Below are 17,642 nucleotides of genomic sequence, written 5' to 3'. Positions count from 1 at the left end.
CTTCGTCCCTGTTCCCAGACCAGTGTCGGGTCTGTGTGAAGGCCCTGCTCTTCCGCCTGCTCCTCAGCAGGCGGCAGCAGCACTCCTCGGGCTCTGGGAGGTGGCTCTAGTCAGCTGGAGCAGACACACAGGCAGTCTTGTGGTCTAATCGTGTGTTTCCACATCCGCCTGGGGTCCAACCTCAGCCTCAAGAACCGAGCCAGGGCAGGTGCAGCTGGCCCTGCGTCCCTGAGTCAGCCCCGCACCACACCTGAGCCACCCAGGAGCTGCTGACAGCAATGCAGCTGGGGGTGTGGGCTGGAGAGGGGCGGCGCCTCCACCACTCAGAGGCCCAGAGGCGGCAGGTGGCTGACTGCCTCATGGCTTGACCTCATGAGCCAACCCTCCCGCAGCGTGGACACCCAGGCCCCGAAGGGCACTCTGCTGGGGTCGGCCCTACCACAGCCCACAGCCCTCACCTTTGACGGTCAGAATGACAGCTCCCACCACCATGATGAGTGTTTGCAGGGCGTCTGTGTAGATCACAGCGGCCAGGCCTCCTGTGGGAGAAAACATGGAAGCTGGAGGGGCCCTCGTCTCGAGGGAGAAGAGACAGGGAAGCAGCCCAGTGCTCTGGGAGGGACCACTGTCCACATCCATGTCCCTGCCCTTTTGCAGGTGGGTGAGCTGTGGGACCAGGACACTCGGCCAGCAGAGCAGGACCACAAATCCAACCCTAAACCGGCCATGTCCCAGGCTGTGGGAGGAGGTGGCCCCTGCCTCCTGCTCATGCCCCTTGGCTCCTTGTAGCCTCTCAGATTCTGGCGCGTGTCCACCCGGCTGCCCCGATGCCGACCCTGCCTGGGAGCCATACCTGCAATGGTGTACAGGGCTGTGATGGCGAGCATGAGGAGCGTGGACAGGTAGAAGTTCCAGCCCAGGCAGATGTGCACAAAGAGAGCCCCCGCGTACAGGTCGATCTGGGATGGGAAAGACATCTCGTGTTGAGGTCCCAGGTGACTGTAGGACCTGGGACGCAAGTGAGCCTCTGCTTTGCTGTTCACTCACAGAGTGGCCTCCATGCCCCGTGGATAAGGAGGGGGAAAGCCCCCCAACCTGCCCGGGGCTGGATGAGGGAGGGAGGCGGTCCTGGCTGTGGACAAGCTGTACGTAGGGATGTTAGTGCTGTTAACAAGGTCCTACCAGGGAGCAGCATTGCTATTGAGTCTGGCCCTTGACAAGATGTGACGGGCAGAGCCCAGGCCCCTTGGTTCCCAGGGTGTCCTTGATGAGGAGGAGTCAGGAGGGCTTCCTGGGGGAAGACTAATAGGCCTCAGAAAACAGGTGCACATGCCTCGGTCTCCAGGCCCGAGTCTGTCTGGGTATGGCTCTGTTCTCTGCTCCCTATTAGACGGGGCTCTCCGAGAACAGACCAGGCATGGGCATGGGCGGGCTGGGAAACTGGGCAGTCTTACTCCATGCCCGCTGGTGGGATTGGAGCTGAAGTCAAGACCATGTGTTAGGCTGAGGCTGGTCCCCAGACTAGACACAGCCCCTGCCATCCCAGGACCCATTTGGGGCAAGAATCAGAGCTCCAGGGTGAGCTTCCAGGGCATGCTCCTACCCCCTGTGCAGCGGGGACCCAGAGAGCGGGAGGGCAGGACCCTGCCCTGAGGGACCTGGGTGCTAGGCACAGGCTCCACCCCCCAAGTTTTCTAACCTGCCCTTCTGTGCTGCCTACTAGAGGGGAGACAACCCAAAATAGCCTTTGGGGCCAAGAACATCCTGGGAAGGCTGGCGAGGCTGTGAGGCCATCTGCAAGGCCGGGGGCAGCAGCCCGCTGACCTACCCCAGCTCCTGGCCTAGCTTGGAGCTGCCGGCACTGCTGGGGTGAGGCTGTGGACCCCTGCCCTCCCAGGCCTCAGGGACACAGAGCCCAGGAAACTGGGTCTCACCCCAAGCCCATGTTCCTGTACCTCCCACTCCAAACTCCCCCTCCCCCTTCCTTTGGAGAGGAGACCAGCCAGTGCGGAGACCGGCAAGGTGCTGTCAGGCTTAGGCAGTGTGCGTGCGCATGCGTGTGTGTGTGTGTGCATGTGTGCATGTGTGAGTGTGTTGGGAGGCATCTGCCTCCAGCTCCCATGAGACCAGAGGAGAAACTGAGGCACAGGGAGGGGAATGGACTTGGCCAAGGTGAGGCCCAGGAAGAGGAACTGGAGGTGCCAGGTGAGAGCCCGCCTGGAAGGCTCTAGAAAGCAGCCCTCCTGCCTGGTCATCCTCTGGCCATCACTGAAGGCCCCTCCCTGGACCCAGCTGCCCTCAGAGCAAAGTCCCGGTCTGTGTGCCTGACCTTCGAGCTCTGGCACTTATCCCTTTAAGCACAGTTGACTCTGGTCACGCCAGACTGGCCTCCATCCAGTGCCCAGCACTTTGCTGCCTCCAGGCCTTGGCTCCCTCAGCTTCCGCCTCTCCTCTCAGGGGTCAGTCTCCGGGGCCCTGTTCCCTTTCCCCCTGCTCTCCAGGGACAGTGCTCCCTTCCTTCTCTGCCTATAGGCGATGACGAGGGGTCTGACAGGCAGCAGGGCCAGCACAAAGGTGTGAAGATGGGACATGAACTGCTGTCTTCCATCCAGGGTCCTGCACAACGTCAGCGAAAGTTTGCCGCTGTCACGAGAGGCCTGTGGCGGGAGTGCAGGTGCCTGCAGGATCCAAAGGAGCCCCCAGATGAAGAATTGCAGGTGATGCCCGCCTGTCACTGTCTGAGCTGCCTCTCCCCCAGGCGGTGCTCTCTCCCGCAGACGGGGCTCTGTCCCGCAGACGGGGCTCTCTCGTGTAGACGGGGCTCTCTCCCGCAGACTGGGCTCTCTCCCCCAGGCGGGGCTCTCTCCCGCAGGCGGGGCTCTCTCCTGCAGACCAGACAAGCTGCAACCTGGCAGACTCTCGGAGCCCTAAACCCAGAGTCGCAGGGACCGAGTCTGTCCCTGGTCAACTGTCCCCATCTAAAGGCTGCTTCACCTCCTGAGCCTCAGTGGCTCTCATCTGTAAAATGGGGGAGCAGTGTGGAAAGAACACAGGCGCTTGGGCCAGGGGCAGCCCCCTCATCCCTCTGGCCTCTGTAGACCCCCTACTGGCATCTCTCCTCTGTGCCTCCCTCCCTGGTGGCCTAGGAGCAGCTGTGGAGTCTCATCTGACCCCGTGTGGACAGAGAGAGGCAAGGCAGAGGGACTTGCCCCTGGTGGCAAAACCCTGGGAAGAAGATCAAAAGGACAGCAGCAGGGAACTTGAGTCTCAAAGGAAGGCCCACTCTCAAGGGCACACAGCTCACCAGGGCCTTGCTCCACCCTTGCTCAGACACCTGCTGTGGCTCCCCACTGCTTACGAATGGTGTGCAAGGTCATCAGTTTCCTCCTGTGATCTGACCCCAAACTCATTCCTCACCAACTGTCTTTACCACCTCCTGTTATTTCTTCCCAAGGGTGAGGCCCAGCCTGTGCCCACGCCATGCCTTTACTCACAGGGGCTTCCGCCTCTCGTCTTGTACCAGAAGACCCCCTGCCCCAGGAAGTCCCCGCCGGGTGCCTGGTAAACCTACGTGTGTGCCACACGATGCCCGAGCGCTTTATTCTCATTTTAGGCTTGGTGTCCTACGAGGTTGGCGTCATGATCCAGTCCCCTCCCCAGAGGAGGCGCCACCACTTGGACTGAAACAACTCGCCTAAAGCCCTGCAGTCATGAAGCAGCACCCAAGGCAGCAGCCTTCCGGCTGGGCTGACCCTGGGGACCGTGCGCTCCCAGGTCCCTGGAGAGAGAGGACCCCATTTTGGCACCATCTCGTGGAGCTTGAAAAAAACTGTGACTCTAGGACACCGGAGTGAGCGAGGCTAAAGTAGTGCGAGGGAGCTGCTCCACTGAGCTGACTTGCAGGCTGGGCTGACCTGCTGAGCCCCATGTCCCCACGAGCATGTGCCCCCCTGCCTGAACCCGCACCCTGCATGGGCCACCTCCCTACCCAGGTGGTAGCCAAGAAGCTGGGGTGGTTCACAAGTTTACCATGTGATTTCCCCCCAAATCATCCTCGGTGTCCCCTGCTCCCAAACCCTGCCCAACTCCGTAGAAGCCATAACAATCCCTTCAGGGTTTCAGAAACTTCTCTCCTTTGCCACACTCTGGACCTGATCTACCAGCCACACCTGCGAAATAGTCCTCCGCACCTGCGCTGCCCCTCACCACCCTCCTGCACTGGGCTTGTTCGGAGGAAGCTCGGAGGGAGCTTGGAGGGAGCTCGGAGGTCTGCGTTTCCACAGCACGCAGAGTGAAACCACTGCTGGCCTCCCCGCCATGGCTCCCCCTCCCTCAGCTCCTGGCTCCACGCCGCACCCACAGCCTCCGGCTGCTGCCAGCCCCGCATTTTCATCCCAGACCACTCCGAAGCCACGTCCCCACTACTGTCCTCTCACTCTAGATTTCAGCCCAGCGTTCGCTTCTTTTATCACACTCTTACTTACTACTGTGATTGCACTGGTCTGTTTACGTCCCTCGTCTGCCTGGAACACGAGCCCCTGACAGCAGAGACGTGCATCACCCAGGCTCAGACAGGGCCTGGCACACCGCAGGAGCTCAACGGATGCGCACTTTTGCATGGACTGCAGCGAGGACTGGCACACAGGCGATGGGCTTTTGCACTCCAGTGGCAAAGCTGAAAACTGCTGGCCCCCGAACAACATGGGAGTTAGGGGCCTCGACTCCCGTGCAGCTGAAAATCCAAGTATAACTTTTGACTCCGCAGAGACGAAACTCCATCCCTCAGTACCTGCAGGGGATTGATTCCGGGACTCTCACGGACAACAAACTCCACTCAATTTCATTATATAAGCGGTGGAAGAACAGCACATCCCATTGGCCCTTCGCCTCCAGGGACTCCCAGTCGTGGATGCAGAAGCCAGGGCACGGAGAGCCAACTGTGTACTCACTGAAAAAGCCCATGTGTAAGCGGATCTGTGCAGTTCAAACCCATGTCGTTCAAGGGTCAACTGTAGTTTGCATGTGGCCTGCAAAGCCACAAATATATATTACAGGGCCTTTACAAAAAATGTTAGCTGATCCCTGGCATACATCGTCTCATTCATTCCTATGAAGTAGGACTAGAGATACATCAATGAACAAAGAGAAAAATGGGGGAGGCAGACAACAGACATTTTAAGTAATCTATTCAGCATACTGGAAGATAGTACCTGTATGAAAACGAGGGGGCAGGTAACACAGTCCAGTCCTGCTGGGGCGGGAGTAGGCCTCACTGAGAAGGTGAAATTTCAAAGACTTGAGAGGAGTGAGGGAGTGAGCCATGCGGCTATCCCGGGAAAGAAGGTTCCAGGTAGAGGCCATAGCAAGTGCAAAGGCCCTGAGGCAGGATCAAGCCTGGGATGTTAAAGGAATTGCGAGGAGGCCATGCTGGCTTGCTGTGTGTAACGGAGAAGAGGGAGAGGTAAGGTCAGTGATGTAAGGGGCTGCATCTGGAAGGACCCTCTAAGGCCACAGTTGGCCTTTACTCCAAGAGGCCTGAGGTGTCACACCAGGTTTCTCTACTTTCCAGAGATTAGATTAGCCCAGAGCCACACAATGATGGAGTTGGACCTTGGTTCCCCTTAGCCCCATAGGGTCAGTGAGGTGCTCTCTGCACCCTGACATCGCAGGTTCTCTCTGCAGGCCAGGGTCCCCACCTGAGGAATGGCAGCAGCCAGGCTCGGTGGTCTCCATCCGGGCCAGCTGCGTCTGGGCTGGGTCCTGGCAGTACAGACACGTGGGGCATCTCTGGGTCTGAGCCCAGTGTGGTCAGGGTCCTGGGAGGCCGGCTGGGCACATGCCCTTTCAAACGGCTTTGACCTAGGGCCATCAGCCAGGGTGGCCCCACGCCCTCCCAAACCAAGCCTGACATCTAGTGCTCCCTCGCTGCTTCCTCTGGGCAGCCCCAACATGCTTCTGAAGCCCCAGCCTTGACATCAATAGGTTGCTCCCCATTTTATAGGTGGACAAACTGGGTCACCTTCATCAAAAAGTAAAGCTTGACGTGTCACACCCTGACTGCTTTAGCGCAGCGGGGCAGCGGTCAGGCTTCCGCCCGGGAGTCTGAGGCCCGGGCTTCTACATGTGATCTTTGCCTGACCGAGCATGACCTTTGGCAAGTGACAGCAGCTCTCCAGGTCTCGATGGTCTCATCTATAAACGGGGGTTGCAGGACAAGATAGCCTCTAAGGACCCTCCCACTTAACCCTGCACCATTCTGCAAGTCCCACCCAAGCTGCCCACTTCAGGTCGCTCTGAGTGTGAGATACAAACCCTACCACAGAACAGCAACAGGCTGAAACGGGATAAAAGGACCCCTAGGCCCACGACTCGGCTCCTCCAGACCCCAGCGGGGCCTCCCTCCTCTGGCCTCTCTCCCCTCCAGCCTGTCCGCTGGGAGGTGGCAGGGCCCTAACACAAAACTGACTGTGTCTCTACCTTGCTTAAACCCCCAGTGCCGCTTGGGTACTCGAGCCCTTGCGATCGGAACCCCAGCCTCACCTCCCACCGCGGCATTCTGGGCCAGGCGGACACTGGCAGCCGGAGAGCTGGATGGGCACCCAGGTCTGCTGTGTGAGTGCCTCTGGTGCACCCCAGTCTCCACGGCTCCCATCTCCTCATCCCCCGCTCCTCACAGCTTTCTGTCTTCTCCTGGGAAGTGCTGACTCAGAAACCCTTAGCACCTGGGCCTCCTGCCTGGCCACCCGCCACCTCCTGTACCCACTTCTCCTTCGCCTTCATGCCCCACTCGCCCCCCGCTATCCGTTTCTCCATGAAAGCCCGGCTCAGACGCCAGCAGGCGCTGCCGCCTCGTCTGAGGCCCCTGCTTGTCTGCTCTGCGTGCACGCCTGCCTCCCACCGCTGCGCAGCCCCTGGAGGGCAGGGCCGGGGCTTATCCGTTTCTGTGTCTGGTCCCAGGGGAGACGGCTGGTGAGGGGCCTGGAAACGGAGGACGAGCATGGGTGACGGTTTCTAAACTGGACCTAAGGGCAGTGCACAGCCAGGGCCTCTGGCCTCTACAGGGAACCTCGAGGGAGAAAGCCCCTGTCGACACCCCGAGAGCTAGTGTGGAAGGCACAGCAGGCCTGCCTGTCACTCTTCGTGGAACCTGCTCAGAAGGACAAGATGCTCTGGCCCCCGGAGCTGTCCTGTGGGTGCACAGTACAGGCCCCGACCAGGCTCCAGGGTGTGCAGAGAGGCCGCCAACCGCTGTTCCCACGCCCAAGGTGGGGAGACGGTCAACTCAGAGGCCAGGTCGGCCCCCACTCAGGGTCTCGCGGGCCAGGTGGGCCCCAGGCTGTCCCAGGCTGCTGAGCGTCATGCTCCCAGGGCCTGGTTTCCGGGAGCCCTGCCCGCAGCACCTGGCTCACAGCGAGGCCTCCACTCCCTCCACAAAATCGATGGCATGACTGGGTTTTCCTAGCTCCAGAGCTGACCTGAAGAGGGCCCACGAGGTGACTCCACCCCGGGGAGAAAGCCAGGCCTCCCTGAGCACTGCCCACCACCACACAGACCAGCCTTCACCAGCCTCCGCAGCAGCCACGAGAGGCAGGCACAGGCAGGCCTCCTCCATGTTCCGTAACCAAGGCTCAGGGGCTCGTCCGGGTTCACTCAGCCAGAAGCAGGCTGACCCAGAACTCAGGCCAGGTGCCCTGCTCCCTGAGCCCTGTCCGAAGGTGGACAGAAGGAGGCTGGGTGGCCCCAGAGAGAGAGAGGCAGGTCCGGCACTGGCATGAAGTCACTGGCAGGCTTGAGACAAGTCACATGCCCTCCCTGAGCCGTGGTTTCCCATCTGTACAATTAGGGGCTTGGACAAGACAAGCCTCCAGTAAGTCCTAACTGACATTCTGGTGTGCTTTCTGCTCTTAACCTCCCAGCGGGTCCGACTTCAGGCCCTCAGGGAAAGAGGTCTGGAAGTATCCACTCCAATGGCACTCCAATGCCAGAAGGGTGCTCCTGGGGACAGTTTGTGATAGAGTTGGCCAGCCCCAGGTAAGAGGCAGGTCAGCTACATGCAGCCTCTAACCTCAGCGCAGATCATGTGGGCTCTCTGCGCCCCCTAGTGGGAGGTCCTGGCTCACCTTGGTGCAGGTCCAGGGAAGGCTAGAGGCTGACCAGGGACATCCACCACCACCCCCTGATACTGAGTACCCCTCTGGTGCCCCATATCTAGAGCTTGGGGTGAATCAGGAGTCACAGAACCTATGTTCTTCGCCTAACTATCCTGGCTGCTAAGCCTGCACTCTGGGCCCTGGACCAGCTGTCACAAACTCACTCTGTGACTCTAGGCAAGTCATTGTTCCTCTTTGGGTCTCAGTTTCCCCAGATGTTCAACAAGAGAGAAGTGCATGAGAGGATGTCAAGTCTGCCTGAGGGGCCTCCAGAGTGGGAGGCTTCCAGCCTCTGTTGGCTAGAAGCTGAAGGTAGGGACAGCTCACCGATATCTTGGTGAAGACAGACAGCAGCAGTGACAGGACAGACAGGTACATGCGAATCCTCTGGCCTCCGTAGCGCTTCTGAATGTATTCAGGCATGGTGATGATCTGGCGGCGGCAGGGGGTGTGGGGGGAGAGTTCCTGAGACCACAGCCAGCGTTCGGGGCTAGGAGCTCCTCAAGGGCAACGTGCAGGCCCACGCTGCGTATTGAATTTCAGGCTAAAGATTTTGACAATATCCTCAGGGTTTTAGGCAGAGGAGTGGCAGGTTTATGTTGCTCTTCAAGGCTGACATGAGGAATGGATTGGAGGGGCTGTAGTTGGGGACAGAGGGACAAGCTTGGAAGCTGTTATTACAAAACCAGATGAGCTATGTTGAGGCTGGAAGGAGAGGTGGCTGCGAGGGGCAGGGCAGAGGGCAGACTGAGAGGGATCCCGGAAATGGAATCCCCCAGACTTAGTGACAGCTCAGCTGGGGCTAAAGGAGTGGGCAGAATCAAGGACAGTGTTGCCCAGGTGTGCTACACTGGTGTGCAGCTCAGTAGTGCCACCCAGGTGTGTCATTCAGGTGTGTAGCTTGTGCGCCCAGGTATATGGAGCATCATTCTCAAGATGCAGCATGCAAGGGTCATGGAAACCAGCAAAGGTACCTGGGCTGATGTCCTAGGGGACCTGCCTTGGGTTGATAGGAATGTTTATTGGACTAACAACAAACACAGCTTGGAGAGTTCACCAACTTGTGAGTGAAGCCAGAGGGGCCTGCCTATCACCACCAGCAATTTGGACCAAGGTCCAGACCCAGAGGAGGCTACCCTGAGGCTCCAGGAGCAGACTCACCTCTGAGGAGACGTAGATAGGCACAAACACCCACGCCAGGGCCAGCAGCACGTATGTGGCCTGAAGGTGACAGAGGAAGGGTGAGGACAGAGGGCACAGCTCCCACAAGCCCTGCTCCAGAAGTGAAACTGGGTCCCGTGGTCTGGGGGTCTGACTTGCCATGAGAACCCAGGGCAGCCCCTTCTCCTCCTTGCACCTCTGTAAACAGCTGGCCTGGGTCAAGGCTAGCAGCTCCCTTCTTGCTGGTTTGTCCAGCATTTTGGAAAACCAGATTTTCCCAGGAACACTGCTGCATAGAACACATCTGGACACTGGCTGACCTAAGTTGCTGGGAGGTGCCCCTCTGGCCATTGAGGGGTGCACTCCCATGGAGCCCCTATCCAGGGCCTTTCAAGGTGGTTGCACCTCCCACAACCTGTGCCCCCCACTCTGGGAGCTCACATTCCATTCAAAACCTGCCACAGCCAGGCCTCCAGCCGCGCCTGAGCCTGCCAGTCCAATGAAGAGGCCTGCACCCTCGCTGCTGGCAAAGAGGGAGGCTCCGATCTGGAGGGGAGAAGGGAAAAGGAATCAGCCGTGGACCATCAAGATTTCAAAGATCCCACCCTTCACACAATTTCTAGCACCCCCTTTCTACACCCCCAGCTTGGGGACCCCCTGACAGCTTCAGCCTGTCCCATCACCACCTGCTTGAACCAACCTGAGCAGTGACCTCAGGGATGCAAATGCTGCTATCTGGAGGTCAGATGTGGTCCCACTGGAAGGAGGGACAGGAGGTTTCGGGGTGCACTCACCGGCCACCACGTCATGTCCCGGCCTGCCAGGAAGTAGCCGCTCACTGTGTTCCTGCTGGCTCGACAGGAGGACTGTAAGAACAGAGCAGAAGTTGGAACCCTTGTGCTTTGCTGGAGGGAATGTAAAATGGTGCCCCTGATGTGCAAATAGTCTGGCCATTTCTCAAAGATTAAACATACAATTACTCTACAGCCCAGGAGTTCCACTTCTAGGTGAGTATCTAAGAGAACTGAAAATAGGTGTTCAGACAAAATTCATGCACATGAATGCTCATAGCAGCAATGTTCACAATAGTCAAAAGGTAGAAACCACCCAGTGTCCATCAACTGATGAGTGGATAACAAAATGTGGTCTCTCCACACTATGGAATATTATCCAACCATGTCAAGGAATAAAATAATACATGCTACAACATGGGTAACCCTTGAAAACATTCTGTTAAGTGAGAAGTCAGACCCAAAAGGCCACATGTGGTGTGGTTCTGTTCATATGAATGTCCAAAATAGGCAAATCCATGAAGACAAAAAGTAGGTTAGTGGTTGCCAGGGACTGGAGAGAGGAGACAATAGGGAATGACTACTAATAGGTGTGGGGTTTCCTTTTGGGGTGATAAAATGTTTTGGAACTAGATAGAGGTGGTGGTTGTTCAACACTGTGAATGTACCAAATGTCACTAAATTGTGCAATTTAAAATGGTTAAAATGGATCACAATAGCTTCTCTCCTCACAGAAGATTAACTGGTGGAGAAATTGATGCTTAGAGCTTTACACTAATCTCCCAAGACCACACAGCTTTCTCTCAGTTCTCACTCCAATCCTGCTTTCTGACTCCAGGCTCATCGTCTCCTGAAGCTTTACTCATTTCAGGTTTCATTGGTATAGAATCCAAAACCTTGATGTATCAGGACTATGCTCCAACCAACTGAACTACCTGGCCAGGGCTAGACTATATCCTTTTTCAAAGCAATAGACAGAGTCAAACTGATTGCACAAGTGGGGACACTAATTTCTGGGGGAAACAATAGAACAACAGCACCTTTATAGCAGCTCACATGATGTGGTCAGGGTTGAGTCTCACAGTCAGCCAGCCTAAGAGGAAGATCCCACCCATGAATGGGACAACAATCAAGGCCCAATTACAACAGGAGAGCCCACATAACCCACAAAAGGGATACTCCTAGCCCAGTCAGTGTGGCTCAGTGAATTGAATGTCGTCCTATGGACTGAGAGGTCTTGGTTCGATTCCTTGTCAGGGCTCAATCCCCAGTAGGGGGCATGTAGGAGGCAGCCAATGGATGTTTCTCTCTCACATCAATGCTTCTACCTCCCTCTCCATTCCTTTCTCTCTAAAAAATCAATAAAAAACATATTTTTAAAAAAGGGGGGGACATTCCTAGAGCATGAAACTCAGGAGTCAAGGAGACTGGGTTCCATAGGGCATTTACTACGAAAGACCACTTTATGAGGACTGGGAGTCATAGCAGTTCTATCTAATTTATACAAACAAACACAAGAGGAAACTAAAATGGACATACAAGGAAACACTACTAATGAAAGATAAAGAGAACTCTCCAGAAAAAAAGAGCTAAATAAAATGCAGGTAAGCAATTTATTAGACATAGAGTCTAGGGTAATGGTTATAATGATGCTCAAGGAACTTTGTGAGAACTACAAGTGACTTAATGGGAACTACAAGGAACTTAGTGGGAACTACATCAACATGAAAAAGGACATAGAAGCTGTGAATAAGAACCCATCAAACATGAATAATGCTATATCTGACATCAAGAATACACTGTAAGAAATTTAAAATAGGCTAGATGAAGCAGAGGATTGAACTAGCAATTTGTAAGACAAGGTAGAAAAACACTCAACTAGAGCAGCAAAAAGAAAAACCACTTAAAAAGCATGAGGATAATTTAAGGAAACCTTGAGACAATATGGAATGGAACAACATCTGCATCATAGGAGTACCAGAGTATCATAGGAGTGAGCAAGGGATAGAGAACCTGTTTGAAGAAACAGTGACAGAAAACTTCCCTAACGTGGTGAAGGAAAAAATAAGACAAATTCAGGAAGCACAGAGAGTCCCAATTAAGATGAACACAAGGAGACCCATGCTAAGACACATCATAATTAAAATGCCATAAGTTAAAGACAAAGAGAGAATCTTAAGGACAGCAAGAGAGAGGCAGTCAGTGGCCTACAGGGGAGCTTCCATAAGGCTGTCAGCTGTTTTCTCAACAGAAACACTACAGGCCAGAAGGGAATGGCATAAAGTATTCAAAGTAATGAAAAGCAAGGATCTGAATCTAAGACTACTCTAACCAGCAAGGTTATCATTCTAAATTGAAAGTGAAATAAAGAGTTTCCCAGACAGGAAAAAAAAAAAAAGGCTAACAGAGTTTATTACCACCAAACCAGCAATGCAAGAAATGTTAAAGGGACTGTTGTAAGAAGAATAGATATATATTATATATATAATATATATATATATATAGATATAGAGAGAGGAGAGAGAGAGAGAGAGAGAGAGAGAGGAACATAGGCATAAATAAATAATTAAAATGGCAATAAATAAGTACCTATCAATAATTACCTTAAATGTAAATGAATTAAATGCTCTAATCAGAAAACATAGGGTAGCTTAATGTATATATATGACATATATAATGAATATATATATAATGGATATATATATCCATATATATATCCATATATATATACTGTCTACAAGAGACCCACCTCAATACAAAAGACTCACACAGCATAAAAGCAAAGGGCTGGAAAATTGTTTCCATGCAAATGGAAACAAAAAAAAGTGGGGGTAGCAATACTTACAGTATCTGACAATATAGACGTCAAAACAAAGGCCATAACAAGAGACAAAGAAGGTCACTACATAATACTAAAGGAATCAATCCAACAAGAGGATGTAACCATGGTAAACATATATGCACCCAACATAGGAGCACCTAAATATATCTTAAAACTCCTGGAGGACTTTAAGGGAAAGACTGACAGCCACACAGTCATAGTAGGAGACTATAACACCCCACTGACATCACTAGATAGATCTTCCAGACAAAAAAACAACAACCTTAAATTATACACTAGATCAGATAGGTTTAAATTATATTTACAGAACATTTCACCCCAAAGTAGCAGAATATACATTTTTTTCAAGTGTACATGGAACATTCTCAAAAACAGACGACATGTTAGAACACAAACTAAGTCTCTACAAATTAAGAAGATTTAAATCATACCAAGTATCTTCTCAGATCACAATGGCATGAAAATAGAAATCAACTACAATAAAAATCTCAAAAACACTCAAACATAAGGAGGCTGAATCACATGTTATTAAACAATGAATGGGTTACCAATGAGATCAAGGAAGAAATCAAAAACTTTCTGGAAACTAATGAAAATAAACACACAAAACCACAAAATCTATGGGACACAACCAAAACGGTCCTAAGAGGAAAGTTCATAATATTATGGCCTACCTCAAGAAACAAGAACAGGCTCAAATAAAAGAATTAGAAAGAGAAGGAAGGAAATAATAAAGACCAGAAAAGAAATAAATGACATAGAAACTAAAAAACAAACAAACAAAGGATCAATGAAACCAAGAGCTGGTTCTTTGAAAAAAAAAGATTGATGAACTTTTAGCAAGACTCATCAAGAGACAAAGAGAGAGGATCCAAATAAATAAAATCAGAAATGAAAAAATCAAAATAACAACTGATGCCACAGAAATACAAAGGATTGTAAGAAAATACTATGAACAGCTATAAGCCAACAAACTGAACAACCCAGGTAAAATGGACAAATTCCTGGAAACATATAATCTTCCAAGACTCAATCAGGAAGAATCAGAAAATCCAAATAGGCCCATAACAACTAATTAAACTGAAGCAGTAAAAAAAAAAAAAAAAAAAAAAAAATCCCCAGCAAACAAAAGTCCTGGCCCAGATGGCTTCACAGGTGAGTTTTACCAATCATTCAAAGAAGAACTAACATCTATCCTTCTCAAACTATTCATAAAATTCAAGAGAGGGAAGGCTTCCAAGCTCTTTTTACAAGACCAAAATTATTATAATTCCAAAACCAGATGAAGACACAACAAAGAAAAATTTACAGGCCAATATCCCTGATGAACATAGATGCTAAAATCCTCAACAAAATATTAGAAAATCAGATCTAGCAATACATTAAAAAGATCATACACCATGACCAAGTGGAATTTATTCTGGGGATTCAAGGCTGGTACAATATTTGCAAATCAATAAATGTGATACATCATATAAACATAATGAAGGACAAAAATCATATGATTATATCAATGCATGCAGAAAAAGCAATAGACATAATATAGCACCCACTTTTGATAAAAACTCTAAGCAAAGTGGGAATAGAGGTAACATACTTCAACACAATAAAGGCTATACATGACAAACCTACAACCAGCATCATGCTCAATGGGTGAAAACTAAAAGCATTTTCCTTAAGAACAGGAACAAGACAGGGATGTCCGCTTGTACCACTTTAATTTAACATAGTACTGGAAGTCCTAGCCACAGCAATTAGGCAAGAAGGACAAATAAAAGGCATCCAAATTGGAAATGAAGAAGTAAAACTGTCATTATTTACAGATGACAGGATATTGTACACAGAAAATGCTAAAGACTCCACTAAAAAAAAAAAAAAAAGCTAGATTTAATAAATGAATTTGGGAAAGTAGAAGTATACAAAATTAACATCCAGAAATTGAAGACATTTTTGTACACCAATAATGAACTCTCAAAAAGAGACACTAAAAAAAAATCCCATTTACCATTGCAACAACCACCACAAAAAAGATACCTGAGAATAAACTTAACCAAAGAGGTAAAAGACCTGTACTCAGAAAATTATAGGACATTGAAAAAAGAAATAGAGGAAGATACAAACAAGTGGAAGCATATACCATGTTCATGGATTGGAAGAATTAACATCATTAAACTTTCCATACTACCTGAAGCAATCTATAGATTCAATGAAACCCCTGTTAAAATACCATCAGCATATTTCACAGATCTAGAGCAAAAATTCCAAAACTTTATATGGAACCAAAAAAAGACCTGAATAGCCACAGCAACTTTGAAAAAGAAGAACAAAGTTGGAGGAATCACAATACCACATATCAAACTATAATACAAAGCCACTGTAATCAGAATAGTCTGGTACTGGCACAAGGACAGGCATATAAATCAATGGAACAGACTAGAGACCTCAGAAATCAAACCACACCATTATGGTTAACTAATATCTGACAAAGGAGGCAAGAACATACAACGGAGTAAAGACAGTCTTTTTTTTTCATCCTCACCAGACGACATTTTTTGCATTTATCTTCAGATAGAGCAGGAGGGAGATGGGGGGGAAGAGAGAGAGAAACATCGATGTGAGAGAGACACATCGACTGGTTACCACCCCCACAACCCCAACCGGGGCTGAGGACAAACTGCAACCAAGGTACATGCCCTTAGCGGGATCTGAACCTGGGTCTCTCCAGTCCATGGGCCTATGCTCTAACTTCTGAGCCATACCGGCCAGGGTGAAGACAGTCTTGTCAATAAACGGTGTTGGGAAAATTGGACAGGCACATGCAAAAAAAAAAGAAAAAAGGAACTAGACCACCAACTTACACCATACACAAGAATAAACTCAAAATGGATAAAAGACTTAAATGTAAGTCACGAAACCATAAAAATCCCAGGAGAAAACGTAGGCAGTAAAGTCTCAGACATCTCTTACAGTATTATTTTTGCTGATATGTCTGCAAGGGCAAGAGAAACTCAGGAAAAGATAAACAAATGGGACTCATCAAGCTGAAAAGCTTCTGCACAGCAAAATAAACTATCAAAAAATGTGAAAAGGAAACCCACTGTATGGGATAACATATTTGCCAATGATACATCTGATAAGGGGTTACTTTCCAAAATACATAAAGAACTCATACAACTCATCAAAAGGAAGACAGACAATCCAGTTTTAAAATGGGCAAAGGACTTGAATAGACACTTCTCCAAAGAGAATATACAGATAGCCAAGAGACATATAAAAAAAAAGCTCAGTATCACTAATCATCAAAGAAATTGATAATGCTAAAAAATGGTTAAAATGGTGAGTTTTATGTTATGTGAATATTATTCATTAAAAAAAGAACAGAGCCCTGGCCGGTTTGGCTCAGCGGTTAGAGCGTCCGCCTGCGGTCCAGAGAGACCCGGGTTCGGTTCCCGCTAAGGGCATGTACCTCGGTTGCAGTTTGTCCCCAGCCCTGGTTGGTCGTGTGGGTGGCAGCCACTCGATGTGTCCCTTTCACATCGATGTTTCCCTCTCTCTCTGTTCCTCTCTCTCCCTCCCACTCTGTCTGTGCAAAAAATGGAAAAAATGTCCTCGGGTGAGGATAAAAAAAAAAAAAAAAAAGAACAGAGGCCCTGGCCGGTTTGGCTCAGCAGTCAGAGCGCTGGCCTGCGGTCCAGAGACCCAGGTTTGGTTCCCGCTAAGGGCACCTACCTCAGTTTACAGTTTGTCCCTGGCCCTGATTGGGTCGTGCGGGGTGGCAACCACTCGATGTGTTTCTTTCACATCGATATTTCTCTCTCCTCCCCCCCCCCACCTCCCACTCTATTTGAACAAAATATGGAAAAATGTCCTTGGGTGAGGATTAAAAAAATAAATAAATAAAAAAAAGAACAGAGGAAGCCCGCTCCCCATCCACAGCCTGCTATCCCTGCCCCTAAGCTCAGCGTTCCGCTTCAGTTATCTCCAGACTACTCCACACCATTGCCCAGCCCCCTGGGTGGATCCCCATGGGGAAGCTCTCGGCCTAGGGCAGAGATGGACCACAGACACAACAGGGAGCTGGTGACCATGAGCATCGCTGACCATCATTGCCTAGGGTATCACATGTCTGGAAAGTTACTGTGGCCCTGAAGGTCAAGTGTAAGATCATTCTTCAGTGAGCAGCTAAGCTGTGCTTTCCTTTTTTGCCTCCTGATGAGGACTGTGAGCTAAGGAATCTGAGAGATCTTTGGCTGTGATTTCTTACTTCCGATATTTATATTTCTAATACATTTCAACAAATTATCACTCGAGTATTCCTGCATGGCTCTTGTTTGGAGGAGTATAGATTTTGTGCTCTATGTGTATGAAGTTTTAAAAATCTGAATCAGAATGCCTGGGCAAGGGATTTAACCTATGGCCTCAGTTTCCTCCTCTGAATTGTGAGCTTAACAAAAGTTCTCCCTGTAGAGTGTTTATGAGGTTAATGAGTTAATACGTGTAACACTCTGACGATGGCACCTGGGACCTGGCAAGTGTTCAGTAAGGGTCAGTGATTAGGCGGCTTTTTCAAGCCCCATTTCGTACTATCTGGAAGAGGAGAATTTGAAAAGTCATAAAACTGAAAACAGGAAAAATTTGAAAAGAGGGACACTGTCAGGAGGTGTATTTAGATACATATTTTGCATTCCTTCCTGCTTT

General features: G+C 50.5%; 1 protein-coding gene across 5 annotated transcripts in view; it reads right to left on the bottom strand.

Annotated features, from left to right (window-relative positions):
- SLC5A10 (solute carrier family 5 member 10) overlaps positions 1-17,642 on the bottom strand; it is an 86,823-nt gene that overhangs the window by 42,607 nt on the left and 26,574 nt on the right. For 3 of the 5 annotated variants that reach the window (XM_036278335.1, XM_036278336.1, XM_036278338.1), the window contains exons 6-7: positions 854-959; positions 459-539 (exon numbers count right to left, since the gene is read on the bottom strand). In XM_036278335.1, coding sequence (XP_036134228.1) covers positions 459-539; positions 854-959 — 187 coding nt within the window. Of the gene's footprint in view, positions 1-458; positions 540-853; positions 960-8,477; positions 8,583-9,311; positions 9,372-9,752; positions 9,858-10,105; positions 10,121-17,642 lie in introns of those variants that run through there. The other 2 variants (XM_036278339.1, XM_036278337.1) reach the window with 2 other exon arrangements.

The sequence above is a fragment of the Molossus molossus genome, unplaced genomic scaffold, assembly GCF_014108415.1.
Source record: "Molossus molossus isolate mMolMol1 unplaced genomic scaffold, mMolMol1.p scaffold_m16_p_27, whole genome shotgun sequence".
NCBI lineage: Eukaryota > Metazoa > Chordata > Mammalia > Chiroptera > Molossidae > Molossus > Molossus molossus.
The sequence above is the reverse complement of the archived record's forward strand: the minus strand, read 5'-3'. Positions and strand labels throughout refer to the sequence as shown.